The 16,564-nt window shown below is 44.9% G+C and overlaps 1 protein-coding gene across 5 annotated transcripts in view; it reads right to left on the reverse strand.

Moving 5' to 3' along the window:
• Nucleotides 1-16,564, reverse strand: part of LOC139628273 (SH3 and multiple ankyrin repeat domains protein 2-like) — a 187,738-nt gene that overhangs the window by 29,263 nt on the left and 141,911 nt on the right. For all 5 annotated transcript variants that reach the window (XM_071489787.1, XM_071489789.1, XM_071489786.1 and 2 more), the window contains 2 exons: nucleotides 14,122-14,204; nucleotides 11,681-11,805 (listed from right to left, as the gene is read on the reverse strand). In XM_071489787.1, coding sequence (XP_071345888.1) covers nucleotides 11,681-11,805; nucleotides 14,122-14,204 — 208 coding nt within the window. The remainder of the gene's footprint in view (nucleotides 1-11,680; nucleotides 11,806-14,121; nucleotides 14,205-16,564) is intronic.

Below are 16,564 nucleotides of genomic sequence, written 5' to 3' on the forward strand. Positions count from 1 at the left end.
ACAAACCCACGTCTGCGTCACGCCCACCGGGCCTGACGCACCAGCCCTCGGGCCGCAGACCGTTACTGCGCCTCACTAACTTTTACTGGCATAGGAAACCTACAGGTAGCAGATTCTCATTGATGTCTGACTTCAGTAGCTCCTCCTCCCCATACCACCTTCCTGTACAGGTGCAGCTGCAGCCTGGTTCCAGCCACTCACATCTCCAAAGAGCTCGGGTGTTGTGGTCGCTGACTAATGGGGACATTTGTTGGTGGGATTAAGAACAGCGACGGCCACGGGAACCTGGATGAGCAGCTGTGCAGACAAGACAGACAGGCTAAGGTGCATCACTTGATACTGATTGGTTAGGCCAAAGCAAAACAAAATACCTCAAAAACAAAATATGTCTTTTTTGGGAAGCTGATATTCAAGCTGAAAGACAACGTTACACAATGGTAAATGTTTTATAATTGAGCTTTTACAGCTCCATTAAAAAAGTTCAGAAAAACATGGGTGAGCTGCCTCAGAGCTCTCGACTCTCGGAGGTGGAATAATAAACTAGGACCCCCCGCCCGCCCGGCCTCGTCCCTTCCCTCTGACCTGATGTCCTCCACTCTCCAGAAAACTACACTTCTGACTCCTCTGTCTCCCGAGTGTCTCCGCTCGGCTTTACTCTATAAAAGCTGCATTATCACTGTGTACACACAGTAAGGCACAACATGTTCCTGGTTGCTAAGCGACAGTTGCTGCGTGATACTGCTGGAGGTGGGAGTGGTGCTGAGAATGTTATCAGTGTTTGGGAGGCGGAGGGGAGGGGGGAGGGGGGACAGTGGATCATACCATTCAGCATTAAACGGGGACTTGATGTGATTCCGAGCGTTTTTTTGTCAATGGGCAGCTTTGCCAGGTTTCACGCCACGTTTTCCCTCCGTCTCCCATCTTAAAAGGTTTCGGCCTCATGCCGTGTTTTGACAGCGGGCTACGTTGTGTTTGTTTTAAAAATAAAAAAGAAAAGTAGCTCCCCGAGCACCGTGGGCTCAGGCACGCTGCTCTTTGTGCGCTCTACCTATAAATAAATTATTTATAGGAAACGAAGACTCCACTCTGTGTGTTATTTTTAAAGATTGAGCATCATGTGATTTCAGTGTGTCGGGTTGAGCACACAGCTGCATGTGAGAGAGATCCCTGATTTTCACTGAGAGGTATTGATTAGTGGTAAAGTGTTAAAATGGGTAGTGAGTAAATAGCTGAGGGGAGCTGATAATGATTGGGGAGGTGTGGGGGTGGGTGGGGTGGGGGCTTTCTTCAGTCTTTCCACACACTCTCCCACTGCTCTTCTGAGGTTCCCATGACAAAAATCAATACCCAGTATTATACAAACATTAGCTTGATGAGGTGTCGACACATTACTTGTCATGTCATGTCAGACAAAAGTCAATCTGACAAAAACCCAACAGGACACATGAGAACCATGGGACTCATTCGTTCATTAAAGCTCCACCCAGTCTAAAGGTAGATGTCCATGTGTTTGTGATTATAAAGCAGGTCTAGGTTCTATATTAATACTGTGAAAGTATCAAAGCCTCAGTCCACAGAGAAATGCACACAGCCTGTATTCAGAAACTGAGCCTTAAAACCAGCCGTCAGGACTTCTGGAACTTTGTGATGTCACAAGAAACAGCCCCGCCCACCTGGACCCACCAACCTTGCAGAATTTGGTTTCTCTGAATGTTTACTTGAAATCTGCTATATTTTTATTAAAGCACTTGCTTCACTTGGACAACAACATTTCAAATAAAACACCAGACAAGTGTTGAATATGGGACCTTTAAAAATGTGAGAAAACACAAATGCCATCTCATGTGGGAAGCAGCAAAGAAATTACGCAATCTTGTCACGTCTTCTCCTAATATATTCACATTAAGGCAGTAGATAGATAATGTCTATTGATATTGAGACGTTATATTTGTCCAATATGTCAGATTAAACGTAAATGTTTTGGCCTCCTGCAGGCAACACAACAAGCTGTAAACATCATAGTAACATATGATCACAGGTAAAACTGATATGTGAGCAATCGCATCCAGAAGACACAGAGCAACTTTAGTGTTCATCTGTGAATTAAGTCCAGTGTTAACTACGTTTGAGTGAGTGAATCAAACAGTCTGGATCACAAAACCAAAACCAAACCAAAGAGCTGAATGACCCTAAAACACTCTGCCCAGCTGTGGGTTTGTCACTATATTGATCACTTTCACATTACACACATCATTTCATCCATTGCTGATGCAAAAATATTGAGTAGGGTAGCTTTAATATCACAACTTAAGCACAAAGTGCTTAAAGAGCCTGACAATAGCTGGTGATCGGCTCAGTCTATTTAAAGGTCCTGTATTATATAAAGATAGCTCTCCATGTGTTTTTTGATTATAAAGCAGGTCCAGGTTCTATATTAATACTGTGAAAGTATAAAAGCCTCAGTCCACAGAGAAAAAGGAAACATGTAAAATATGGGACCCTTAAAGCTCATATATCATTATACTTGTTTATTATTTTTTAAATTAGTCTGATGGGAGAAGTTTTTGTAATAATGCAATGTAATATTTCTCACTGCTTCAGTCTCTCTAACAAACACTTTTTTTTCTTTTAATAAAACTGTGAACCTTTATAAGAAAAGAAGGTGGGGCCACGTTCAGCAGCTCTCACACCAACAGGCCTTCCTGGAAAATGACTACATGCAAATGTAAAAATTCTAATTGATAAAGCCGTCACCAATCTCTGAACAATCCCTCTCCACTGATCACATGATGCTTTTTGACGTCCCATCGTTCCATACTCTTCAATGATCCAATTGATCAATGATATCTGATCAATATTCTACCTGAAGTGACGTCAAACAGAACTGTCCTTCTTCTCTACCTCCTTATGTGTTGTGTTGTATGAGTTGCTCTCTGCTCTGCTATGTTCACTGTGTATAAATGTTCTGCCTGTGTGAGTATAAGTGTGTGTGTGGTGTGTGGTTCCTGAGGCTAAATAATTTCCTGTAACAGCTGGGCACTGTGTTTTTTTTCCCCTTTTTTTTTTAAAGCAAACACAACTCAAACAGGAGTAAATAGTGCATTTGCTGGGGACTATTTTCAGCTGTGGATTAATACACATTCGGTGCTCCAGTGAGTATTTACAGCAGCAGGATCAAACAAACACATCATGTTCGCAACAAAACGATAGAATATGGCCGGCTGCATTCTTTAAGACACAATTTGTAATAAATGAATTAAGTGCAGTTATTTAAAAGCAGCTCAGTATTTCTTTAATAAGCCAACAACCTGCCTCATGTGGCCTTCTAACCCTCTGGTCAGCCCCGCTGCCACCCGCCACACTGGCCACCCAGTCAAGCATAACTGGGTCAAGGTTAATAATGCCTCTAATGCTCTCAAGACCACAGAGTCATGACCTCACACTGGCACTAACCCAAGGTAGTCTGTGTTTAGAGATGCATATGTGTTTTATTGAATTATACGATGATGGCGTCCACACATGCAGGAATCCAAATCTAAAAAATGAGGTCACACAGCAACAAACCCTGAGTGGGAAACCAGACGTCTGACAGCGTGTCTGTGTCCCTGGTCTCAAACAGCAGCTATTCTCTGCTATATTTAACTGCATGTTAAGGTTTTCTTCCTTCAGGATGGCTGACGATGAGTGGAAACAGACACGATGACGTGTAACAAACATATATTTTGGTGTATTTGTGGCAAAGTTCTGCTTCTGAACAGAGCACAGGTACCTTTCAACCTCAGTCACCAGAATAAAGTGCTGTTGGTTACATTTGAACAGTGATAGATCTTTTCAGAATAGAGATGTTAGCTCCTCACCGGCTCCAGCTTTGAATGCTCTTAAAGCAGATGTGCACAGAAAGTGCTGCAGAAACCTTTTACACATTACACTTTGATTTTTACAGTATTTTAGGTTCCATTTTTATACACAAAAATAAAAATGTCTGATACACTGTTGAAAACTATATTCTGCCATATAATCAGCAGGAAACGAAGCCGGACCTCAACATAAACACAGACACCTTTTATTCCAGGAATTGAAGATTGCACATAGTGGCTGGGATATGGGACTTTTTTTTTAGAGATAGAGTCAGTGAGGTGAGCTGTCTGCTTCATGGCGATGAGAGCCCCCCCCCTTCTTTAAGAGCTTTTGGAGAAAGAAATGGTGAGGACTGCCTGTGCTAGTTCACTGCACAACTGACAGTTGTGTGCTGTGTTGCTGTCCTCAGAGAGATGCAGAGAAGCAGAGATCTGACAGAAGGACAAGCGCGCACACACACACACACACACACACACACACACACACACACACACACACACACCTGGGGGCACCGGGAGGCAGATGCATTTGCATGTTACACTGGTCACACATCCCTCTCTTGGCCAAAGTTATGTGTTATATAAGAGAGTAAGTGCTTTACTCCATCTACCTCCATTGCACATACACACATACACACACTAACACACTTAGTCTTGCACACACGCACGCACACACACACAGAAGTCAGAGAGGCAGGATGTTAACTTTTTATGCATGGCTGCAATACGCTTACTACATAAATACTTTACATAAGGCACAAAAACAGCAACAACCACTCTTCATTCCTCATTTTGATACTGGAGCTAACAGAGGATACTGTAGCTAATAGATGATATTGTAGCTAATAGCTCATACTGAAGTTAATAGCCGATGCTGAAGCTAACAGCTGATATTGTAACTCTGAAATTAGGATTAATTATACATGTTTATGTGAGTTGATATACTTTTAATTCAAAATATCAACACCATCAGCCAGGCTGCAGTCGATCACAGCAGCGGCCCACTGCTTTATTATTTTGGTGAGAGTCTAAAAAGTTTCAACTCACATCTACAGACAAAGAAAATGAAACAGAGGAAAGATTATTTCAAGTTGTTTTGACCTTTTCAAGAGGATAATGTACCTTTTTGAAATGACTGAAGGCACAGTGAGAAAAGCATGGCCGCGGGTCCCCAGACAGGTAATGTTGGAGGTTGTCTGAGCAGGACCTCCAGTGGAGGAGTAGATACTGAAACACTAAAATGTTCTACCAAAGAGAAATACCACCTTCAGCTGTTTGTTTACTGACTTCTAGGAGGAAATACGAGCTGTCGTCTCATCTGTTCAGAGCTTTATTTCTCTTTTTCTTTCTTATTCTCAGAAGGTTTTATTACCTGTTCTCTTGCTTCATAACAACAAAACTACCTTTGTCATCAGCACTCGGAGGTGGTTTAAGACGTGAATAAAAGATGTCAGTTTAAATGAAACTAGAGAACAGCCTGTGCTGTGACACAGACGAGTGAAGACAGACGCACCACAACACTAAAGACTCATTCTGAAATCATCAGTAACACCCTGAACACAGAGAGAAACACAAACATACTGTGTAACGTGAACCAGGAAGGCAGAGAAAATTAGCCACAGTGTCCTGTGATGAACTCAGCCTTTGGCTTCATCAACAGCAATGAGATGATCCCACAGGACAGCACCCAGTTATGATGACCGACCACCTGCTGTGGCCGTGGGGCAGGGCTCTGGATACGGGACGCGCTTTACTGACCAAGAGGACAAAGAGCAAAGAGACCCGCTGTGCTCTGTCTGTGAGAGGAGAGAAATGTTTCTGTATCACAGGAATCACCTCCTCACTTTTCACGACATCCATAACAAAGTCGTCTCTCCCTGCGTCACACACCACAGCAGAAGACTCCCCTCCTCTCACTTACTCCACATCAATGAGCGGTATCGATACAGACTGCTGAAGCACGGCGGTTACTGATGGGAACTGCGACAAGCACCCACTTAAACATATTTAGGCAAATGATCTGAGTGGCTGCGGACGAGTGCACAAAATGCATGCGTGCGTCCTCGTGCCGAGCTGTGAGAGGCAATGAAAGATTGATGCTTAGCCAAGCCCTAAATCATGCATGCAAATGGATATGTTCTGCTAATGTAGAGTAGAAGGGAAACAGGGTATGTGTGCACTCCTGCGGACATAAAGACAAACACACACACACACACACACACACACACACACACACACACACACACACACACACACACACACACACACACACACACACACACACACCTCCTAGAACCTGAGTAGAGAACAAAGCCACACCCCCTCTGTGTGTGTTGTAAGTGAGTTTCTCTGTTCTTTGTTTTAGCCAGTTAGACAGCGCGTGCATGTGAGTGCATGTGAGTCTGTCCTGTTAAACTGTGTATCCTCCCTGTGTTCCTAAAGACATGAAGACTAAAGTTTTCTAAGTTTTTACTACTGGCTCCATCAGTGTCAGTGGATCAGTCCAAGGCTGAATCTCTTTCCCAGTCCGCCCGTGGATCCAGTCCTGGTCGGTCTGTCCTGAGGTGGAGAACCCTACGAGCTGCTAAAGGCTCCAGCTGGACTCAGAGCTGGTTTTCTCCTCCTCCATGTGTCAGTAAGTTGATGCTACATAATGTTCATGTCTGTTTTCATTAGTGAGGCTACAGTAGCATGATAACGTCAGCTAACTTGCTGTTTCCAACATAATGACTGTCTTTGGCAAATGTTGCTATTGCTAGCTAACTGCCAGCACTGCTGTGGAGCATATCGCAGCAATGCTAGCATGGGCTGATGGTTGTGTCTGGAAGGTTTTTTGCTGGCTGTTGTGTAGACAGGTTAACTTTATTCAGTTGTGCGTCTTGTGTGTTTACTGGCTTTCACTGTGCTCTGTAACACCAAGCTGCCTGAGAACGTGACGGGAGGGGAGGGGGGTTGTGGCCGAACAGAGGCTGGAGGTGTGTCTGACGAAGCCTTTGTTTTGGTCACAGATGCTTCTGGTCTAGAATGACATCTAGTGGCAGTGACGACTGTTTTCAGAACCTTTAAATACACGGCAGAAAACAAATCCGCCCGCAATGTTAATACACAACAGTTAGCAACAACATATTGTGATGGTCAATGTCCTCTTTCCATTTGTGCAGCCTTGGTTCCTGCCCTTGAACGCATGATCTGAAAATCAGTCGACATCCACCATCTTCATGATGGGATACTCCACTTAAGAAAATGCGTTTTCAAGGAGACAAGAGAGGAGGCTTCAAGAGGGGCTCAGAATCAGGAGAGTCAATCACTGCCCATGTACATGGAAATCCATAATCCACTCACATAATGTATAAATCCTCCTCCTTCACATGTGACGGACACATGGAGATGGAGAGTTCACCTGTCAGGGAAATCTGGCATCTCTTCACTGCGAATCTGTTCAGCAGCTGAATGCTGCAGGTCATCTGGTGGGACTGTAAAGGGATTATATACTAGGGCCAACGCGCTGCCATGGTAACCGCATCACCACTGTTTAATGGCTACTACAGGACAGGATAAACATCCACACCAACCACCATGTCTTTTTTTGTCCCCTTCCCTTTTCCGTTTTAAGTTTATTGTAGCAGCAATGGCTTCATTCAGGCTTCACTTCCTGTTTGGTTCATTCAGAAATAATTCATAAACATATTCAGATTTGAATTATCTTCTACTGTGATTTCTATTCAGTCATCGTCTCTGATGTGACTCTGAGGCCCAATTTACAACTGAGATCATTTCCTGTTGTTCATTTTGACATGTTTTATTAATCCTATCAAACACTGTACCTGATGAGGATGCACTCCCTCCAGGACACACACACAACGACACGCCATGACTATATGCGATCTGCCTACAAACAAACTTACAAACTGGTTTAGTGAAACTGGTCCCAGATCCATTACAGCTGCCCAGACAGCAAAATGAAACTTCTGGTTCCATGGCCCGACTCTGGCCCTTATACTTCCACATCTGGGTAAATTCCAGCTGTTATAATCCACTGCTGTCTGAAAGCTGGAAGATTTTCTGTGTGCGGGCCGGAATGGGTCCAGATGTCACCATCATGCTGTATATGGGCCGGTCTTTGGCCGTGGAACCGGGGCGTACACTGGGCCAGAAGAAACACAAGCATGTGGCCCAAGTATAGGCCAGATGTATCTTGCTATCTGGGTGTGGTTCCACTGTGCACAGCTGCAGTAGTGACAAATGTGAGGGTTACACAGAAGATTATGGCCAATTAAGAACCAAATGAAAACTGCACTGAAAATTTCTTCTTCACGTCCTTCCTTTCATTTCCCAATTTAAAAAATCTGCCTCTTTCAACTGTCTTCAGGATTAACAAACTGTGGATTTTTACAGTAATTTGCTTAATTCTGTGTCAATATTCCCTGGGAGCCAAGAAGAATTCAGTTACTCACTCATATGACCAGGTAGGCTCGTGTCTGGATACAGAGCTGTCTTATCTAATACCTTGCACATTGTGTACAATTAAACAGTGTATTTTTCCCCAAATTATTTTTTTGTCACTTATTATCTATAAATTAACTTCTTCATCTTACTGGACCTAACATTTAAACATAAGCTCACCTCTCCTCCTTTGTATTTCTTTTAAAGGTGTGATATTGTATAAAGTGAGATTTCCATGTCCAGGTCTAGGTTCTATATATATACATTCTCAGGACTTCTGGAACTTTGTGATGTCACAACAAAACAGTCACCGCCCTCAGCCACCCCCAAGCCCGCCCACCTGGGCCCACCATCCAACCTTGCAGGATTTGGTTTCTCTTAGTGTTTACTTGAAATCTGCTATATTTTTTCTTATTATATTATATTATTATTATAAATGTTTTATTTGATAACTTGAAAAACAGTCAGCCAATCAGAAGAGAGGCTCAGATCCTCTCTTCTGATTGGCTGACTGAGCTGTTGTTACTAGAGCTCCAGAGAGAAGCCTGAGAGAGGAGATGTAAAACTACACTGAGATGGTTTTTGGTTCTTAAAACCACAGATATATCTGCTGATGGAGATCAATATATTCAGATAAAACACTTGAAAAAAAAGGAACCTTTACATTCTAAGGTACTTCTCAAAACACTTAAAACTGCAGTACAAGGTCAAAACAAAAAGTAGAGTGGTTGGAATCAGTGACATTCTGCTCACGCTCATTAAAGTATATGAGCTATGGATGGCTAACTAGCTAGAGGCCGCGCAGCTGTGAACGTGTCAAACATTTTCAAACCCCTTCGATGGGTTTTGACGGAGGACAGAAGCAGAGGGAGGTGACTGAAGGGGTCGGGCAGGAATTTCAGATGAAACAGATGAGAGGTAAGAAAACGGGCGAGATGAAATGATGTTGAGGAAGAGATGCAGACACGGATACAGTCTGCTCTCCTCATTTGATGCTCCATTTAGCAGAAACACAAAATAAACCAATCCCCAGCGCGGTGCTGCTTACAGACACACAGTCGTTATGGAGTCACATAAGAACAGGGGGAGAGAAAAAAAAAGTGCAAGCTCAAAATAGACAATGTGCTTTTCCTCCGACTGTTTTCCTCCCAGCAGCTGTGATGATTTGTAATATGGGAGGCTACATCAGTGACTGAGATTCATACAACAGTATTCAGCACAAGACGTTTCCTCCAGCACTTGAGCAAAGCATAATGAGTCTGAAGCACTTCACTGAGAGGCACCGGCATTAAAGATTATTTCAAGTCATTTTGATAAACACAAATCTGTACAATGGTGGAATTTGGAAGATAACACCCTCGAGAGATCACACACTGCAGCTGCTTACACAACTCAGTGTAATTTTGTGTTTAGGCTACGCAGAAGTTATGCAAAGTGCAGTTAAACAATCAGACAGGATTAAATTTCTTTGAATGTGACTGAACAAAATCTCTACACGTCGAACAAAAAAAAACTAAATGAGAGAAAATAAAAACCATTTGGAACCTAAAATTAAAAGCAAAAGCTGTAAAAAGAAAAAAATCTTTACAAATGTGCCCTGTTTGATTATAATAGTTTCCACTTCTATTACACTGATTGGATTTCTCCTTAAAGGTCCCATATTTTACACTTGTTACACTCCAGTGTTTATCTGAAGTGTTGATCTCCATCAGAAGATATATTTGTGGTTTTAAGAACCAAAAACCATCTCAGTGTAGTTTTACATCTCCTCTCTCAGGCTTCTCTCTGGAGCTCTAGTAACAACAGGTCAGTCAGCCAATCAGAAGAGAGGACCTGAGCCTCTCTTCTGATTGGCTGACTGTTTTCTGAGTGATCAAACTAAAATATAGCAGATTTCAGGTAAACACCAAAAGAAACCAAATCCTGCAAGGTTGGATGGTGGGTCCAGGTGGGTAGGGCTGCGAGCTGTGACTGCTTTGTTGTGACATCACAAAGTTCCAGAAGTCCTGACGGCTGGTTTTAAGGCTCAGTGTCTGAATACAGGCTGTGTGCATTTCTCTGTGGACTGAGGCTTTGATACTTTCACAGTATTAATATAGAACCTAGACCTGCTTTATAATCACAAACACATGGACATCTACCTTTAGACTGTGTGGACCTTTAAGTTAGGTTCCTCATGTGTTACAGAGGTACACCACCACTAGTCAGCAGCTTCTGGAGTGACAGTTCACAGCCAGGAGGTCTAACAGTAGTGTAACTCTGTTGTATCTTCACCTCTCTATACATCATTGAGCACAAACACTAAAAGACTGGCATCTGAGAGATTGGTTAACAAGCTACTCTGAGGCAAAACCATACAGCCTCTGCTAATGAACACGCAAAATATGACTCCCCGCCAACATCATGCAGCCCCAGACAAATCACCCTCTCTGGAAAATCAAAGCTTTTATGCAAGTTGTTTTTAAATCCAATGAATTTACAACATAACAATAATCAATACCCTCATGTGGAGAGCAGAGTGATGCTGCCGCTGATCCGCAGGCACCAGGCTGTTCACCGGGTCATACGTGGACAGGCCCGGTGCTGAGATCAAGTCTAATACACTGAACAAATAAAATTGAAACCAATTTAGTTGAATTACAAAATAACTGTATCTCTTTAATCCTGAGCACAAATTGAATTTAGACCAAAGCAGATCTGTGTCTCACACACACAAAGTGACGACTGTTACTTTCTAACAGATACAGCGGCCTGTCGTGGCTGTTGACACTGATTTCTTCATTAAAGCTCCTGTTGCCATCAACCACCATCCTTCTGCATCATTTTCTTTTTACTGGGACTAAAGCTTTGACTGTAACCTGGTTTAATGGGAGACCAAATTAGTACCAGTAAACTACTATATTACATTTATAATATCTGACAGAGGATCCCTTCACATCTGTAACAACATTAACCGTGGGTGAAACAACGCAGCAGTTTTATAAATAAAGGTATTTTATTGCCAAGGGGGGGTGGTCTTGTTCAAATGCACTAGAGTATTATCTCTTCAACAACCTCAAGAAACCTTGAGATGGTTCCCTGAACGCAGCACGGACAACACACATCTGGTTACTGATGCACTCATCTGGATTCAGGCCAAGGTGGCAAGTTACAGCTGACACCAGTGTCCAGAACGGCTTCAAATCAGCTCCACATCCTACATCACCAGCAATACGAGCAACCAGAGCAAAAAAGTAAAACTCCAACAACAACTGAAACCACAAACACATTTTTACTAGTGTTAATTTAGCAAAAACGCATTTTTCATTAAAATCCAGAAGCAGAATGCTGAGCTCTCATCACGTACCACGCAGGGAAACAGGAAAATGTTTTTTTCTTACCTCGATGAGGAAGTCCCCCGTTCTGAGTCCCGCCTGCCATGCCACGCCTCCCTCATCCACCGACTCCAGGTACTGCAGGGCGGGGAAGGCAGGTGTGGGAGTGAACTCCTCGATGGGCGTATCCGCTGCAGTGGGTTCGGAGGAAACAAAAAGAGACCAGGATCGTATGTCAGAGAAGAGAGTGTGAGATTTGCCAGGACAACTCAGAGAATATTATGACGTCAAACACGTGAATTAATCACATTATTAATGTTTACACCTCAATGCAGTGAAGTTAATGGCATTAGTGACACCTGTGTGTAAAGGACGATTCACTTTCTTCCCTGTGTGTCACAAGCAGAGACAGGGGTTAGCCTAGCTTAGCACAAAGACGTCGATATCAGGAGCTTGTTTCACAGAGAAGGCTTGGGTGATATCCACAATCTAATACATTGAAACAGTCGCCAAAATATCACGATATTCGACATTAGCCTGCGTAATCACCTTAAACAATAAAATCAATATTATGTGATCAAACCAAGACCGTGGTGTCAGTCTGTCCTTTTTTTTTTTTTTTTTTTACATTTAAGCTTCTTTTTTGATTTTGTGCATCAAAGCAGGGCTGGCTATTCAGACAATTTTAGGGACCGTGTGACTAAAATCCCTTTTTTGTGTTTAACTCTGTCGGAACACAACTTTGACCAAATAAAATACAGTAGAATCACTTCAGTGATGAAACATCTGACTGAATAATAAACAAGAGAACTTGAAGTTTGGTGCTGACTTTCTTGACACTTTTCAGATAATGTTTGAAAAGTGCTGACATCCGATACCGAGCCTTATTGTTTGAAAAGATTAAATAAAGGTTGATTTAAATCAAGGGAACGATGACAAAAAGAAAGTTGTTCATGCAGTGATGCACAATAGAAACCATGCATAAAGGAGAGGACTACGTGCACGCAGGCATGATTTTTTATTGGTCTTTGCTGTGCAGTGGTTCCCTTTCATTTCTGAACTTTTCAGCAGCACCTCACCACCTCAGCCTGTACTGTACTATCGCTCCCTTCTCCCCCCACGCATGGCTGCAGCCCACCCTCCCACCCTTGCTCTCGGGGGAGGTTAAAAAATATTGCGGCTGGGAGAAACCGGTGATGACAAGTGACACTTCCTATAACTCATCTTTCCACTGGAAGAGAGTCCGCCAGTGCGTACGAGGGTTTCATGAGGGTATTTACGTGATTGTGATGACTGTGTTTCTTTAGGTGTCTGTGTGTGTGTGTGTGTGTGTCTGTGTGTGTGTGTGTGTGTGTGTGTATGTGTGTGTGTGAGGCAGAGACAGAGAAGGAGAAAGGAAAGAGAGAGAGACAGAAAAAAACGAGCAGAAACGCAGAGAGCAAAAGAGGATGTGAGCTTATGTGACAGCTCGAGCATCAGTGCATGTTTGTGTGTGTGTGTGTGTGTGTGTGTCTGTGTGTGTGTGTGTGTGTGTCTGTGTGTGTGTGTGTTCACCCCCGTGCAGGATAAGCTCAGCTGGGTCAGTTCCCCTGGGGTGATAGCAGAGTGTGTCAGAATGACTAGAACATTCCTCTTGTTTTTCAAGCCAAATCCCTCTTTCCTCTCTCTCCATGTCATTCCCTCTCTCCATCTCTGCCTCTCTCTCTCTCTCTCTCTCTCTCTGAATGTCTTAAAAAAAAAAAAAGGGAACATGAATATACTAAATTTACCTCTCGACAGTAACCATGGCGTAGACCAATCGAGCTGCACCGCACAGTTGTGGAATGCAACGTGGATTATGACATGGCAGAGAATCGTCATAGAAACCGACGCAGCAGCTCAAACTGGCTATTTTTAGAGCCAATCTCGTGGCCTGGTGAAATATCACACTGCCTGGATAGGCTGCTGGTATCACAACAACTCATGATGTGGTGGGAAGAGGCAGATGACAGTGGGCGCTGCGAGGCAGGTGCACGTCAAACATTAAACTGAGAACAGATCTGCTTCCAAAATAAGAGATTTAACTTGTGATGTCATATTACAGATGTTTATGCCCTGAGGGGAGGGAGGGAAAGGTGGGACAGGTTTGGTGGGGTTATCATCATCTGCATCAACAGCATGTCATCACAACTTATCTGGCACTCCGCTGTGTGTGTTGCATTGTGTGCTTGGGGCTTTCGGGGAGGTCACAATAAAGTTACCATCAATTTTTAATTGCAGAACTTATTTGCATTTTTTGGTGGTGGTGGTGGGGGGGTCTTTTGTGTAAGGGGGGTGGGCTACAGCTTCTCTCCATAAATTCTCTGGCACAAAAAAACTGCACATGCAAATGCACAATGTTACATTTTGCAGGTAAATTCAATGCAACATGTCAGTCTTGCTGGTGTTTGCCCAGCTCGCGTTTAAAACGGATAAAATGACACAAAGACTCAAACTCAAAGCACTAAAAAGTGAGTGGGGGGTCCTACCTTTCGCCCCTCGCAGGACGAAGCCAAATCCCTCATTCTCCTTCTTCTGGAGCACCACCGTCTTCTCGTCCACCACGCAGTCACTGTGGAGCAGATGCCGCGCAGAGCGCCCGTTAGCACAGCCCATCATCCGCAGCATGGCCACGGACGCCCTGCCCGAGTGGAGGTTCATGCTGGAGGAGAGCTAGTCCGGCCGGGGCAGGGCAGGGCAACCCCGACCCCACCCCACCACCGCCGCCGCTGCCTCCCCCCTCCTCCTCCTCCTCTCGCCGGCCTCTATCTCTATCAAGCGGTATGACAGCGGCCCCGGGAGCCCGGCGACAGCATCTCCAGAAAAGAGACGACCCCGAGAAAAAAAAGGAGACTACGGCGAAAGAGACGCGCCTCCCTCCCCTCGCTGCTCCTCCTCTGCCGCCGCAGCTGCAGCCTGTCAGCCGCCTCCCCTGCGCAGAGACGCGGGGTCGGCAGCGCGGTTACCCCCGCCGCTGCTGCGGGGGCTCCGGCCCGCGGTGTGGGAGAGCTGCGCCGTGGAGGAGAAGCGACATCGGGCTGGTGGTGGTGCTAGCGGCTAATGGCTCATGGTGAGGCGGGGAGTTCGGCTGAAGCTCGCCGGGTTGGGGGGGCTGGAGGGGGAGGAGGGAGAGCGCATGAGAGGGAGGGAGCGGCAGAGGTCTCGGTGCGACCACTGCCGCACAGAGGAGCGGCGGGGAGGGAGGGGGTGTGCGGCGTCTGACAGACAGAGGGGGGGGCAGGTGGGTCAGCAGCCGCGGGACAGGGTGACGGCAGGGTGGCATATGTCCCGACGTCTGCCTCAGCTCCTGATTGATTGATTATCGATAATCCCGCTGACATTTCTGTCGTCCTCATTGTTTCCCATCAGTCTGATGAACGACTTCATTCAAATCAATCTACTCTCTCCTATTGTGAAAAAAGTTATTTAAAACTTTCCCTTTTAACATCAGCTTCCACTCTAAACTTCACACACTAAACACTATAATGATGCAGGGTGGAAGAAGAATCATATTCTCATGTGGTCTGCAGGAACATCCTGTTAATGTAGCATTTAAAAAAAACAATGGGCTAAATAGAGGTTTGCATGACCAGGGGCAAACGTTTCGGAGTCTCCGGGGTATTTGGGGCCTTGGGGCAGTTGTCCAGCTTTGCCTATTTGTAACCAATTCCACTATTTGCTTAAAGACCAAATGACTGCAGATGATTAAAAACTTCATAAAATGATTCAGGTGTGTGAGGAGGTTGAAAATCTGCAGATTTCCTTCATGCTAATGGTAAATATTTATGTGCAAACCGCCTGCAGCTGCAGCTTGAAATGCTCCTAAACACATGAGAATATGTCTCCCATTCCTCCTTTTAACTAACAGTAAGCGCGACCTGTCACCTACAGCCGTGCTCTGACTCCTCTGCTGCAGGAGCAGGATCACTAATCTGACGTCTTCTCGCAGACCTTGTTTTTTTTTTCTCCCCCATTGGTCTTCGTCTTCTGGAATATGCAAGCATGAAATGGTACGTTCCATCTCTCACTTCCTGCGGTGATCATGGCCGGGCCCGGTGTGGTGTGGTGAGACTGACTGGCTGTCATCTGGGCTGTGAAGCAGCCATGAAACCCCGTTGGGGGAGAGGTGCAACTGAAAGGCCAAGTTTGCTCCTCCAGCCCTGGGGGGGGGCATCGTTCAGCTTATATTAGGTGCAAGGTTTGCACTGAATAGACACGTGGGATGAGAGAGAGAAAGACAGAGAGAGGGGGAGAGTAAAGAAGGAGAGAGAGAGGTGCAACTGCCATCCTAGCAACGGTTCCCTTAGCAACGCAATCTGTCTGGAGAGCAAGGAGGCCCGCACTGCTGACACACTGAAGGTTATCTCCCAGCATTCCCTTACACACACACACACACACACACACACACACACACACACACACACACACACACACACCTTCTGGCCCACCGTGGGCGGTCAGTGGTAATCACACCTTGATCGCCCCAAATCTGACACGGTGGCAGTTTCAATAGGTCAGCGCGGCAGAGCGGTGCAGGAAAGGGCCTGACACTTTATCAAAAAGTGTCATCTTGTTCAACAAGTGGCGAGCGGGATGGGGGGGGGCACACACTGAGGCTGCTTTATCAAAACAGAGCGGAGCATGCAGGATGTGGGACATGCTGCTCAACGCACTGACGATGTGCAGGCTTTCCCCAGGGAGCACGCCGCCTCAGTCTGGGCTCCACCCTGCAGTCTTTAAAGAGGAGAGGACAGATTCTGTATGCAATGCAATGGTGGGTTTTTTTGTTAGACATTTCTCTCCTGTTGTCCATGTGTAACTTTTTAATGGAGTTTGGAGGTCTGGCTCAAGGGCACAGTCGTCAAGTTCTTAATCTGCGTAAGTGATGGCTGCTGGGGAGAATGATGCGAGCTAAACCATCCGTCACTGTGG

The sequence above is a fragment of the Trachinotus anak genome, unplaced genomic scaffold (genome assembly GCF_046630095.1).
Source record: "Trachinotus anak isolate AG129_WGS33_773 ecotype Australia unplaced genomic scaffold, CSIRO_AGI_Tana_v1 ptg000011l, whole genome shotgun sequence".
NCBI lineage: Eukaryota > Metazoa > Chordata > Actinopteri > Carangiformes > Carangidae > Trachinotus > Trachinotus anak.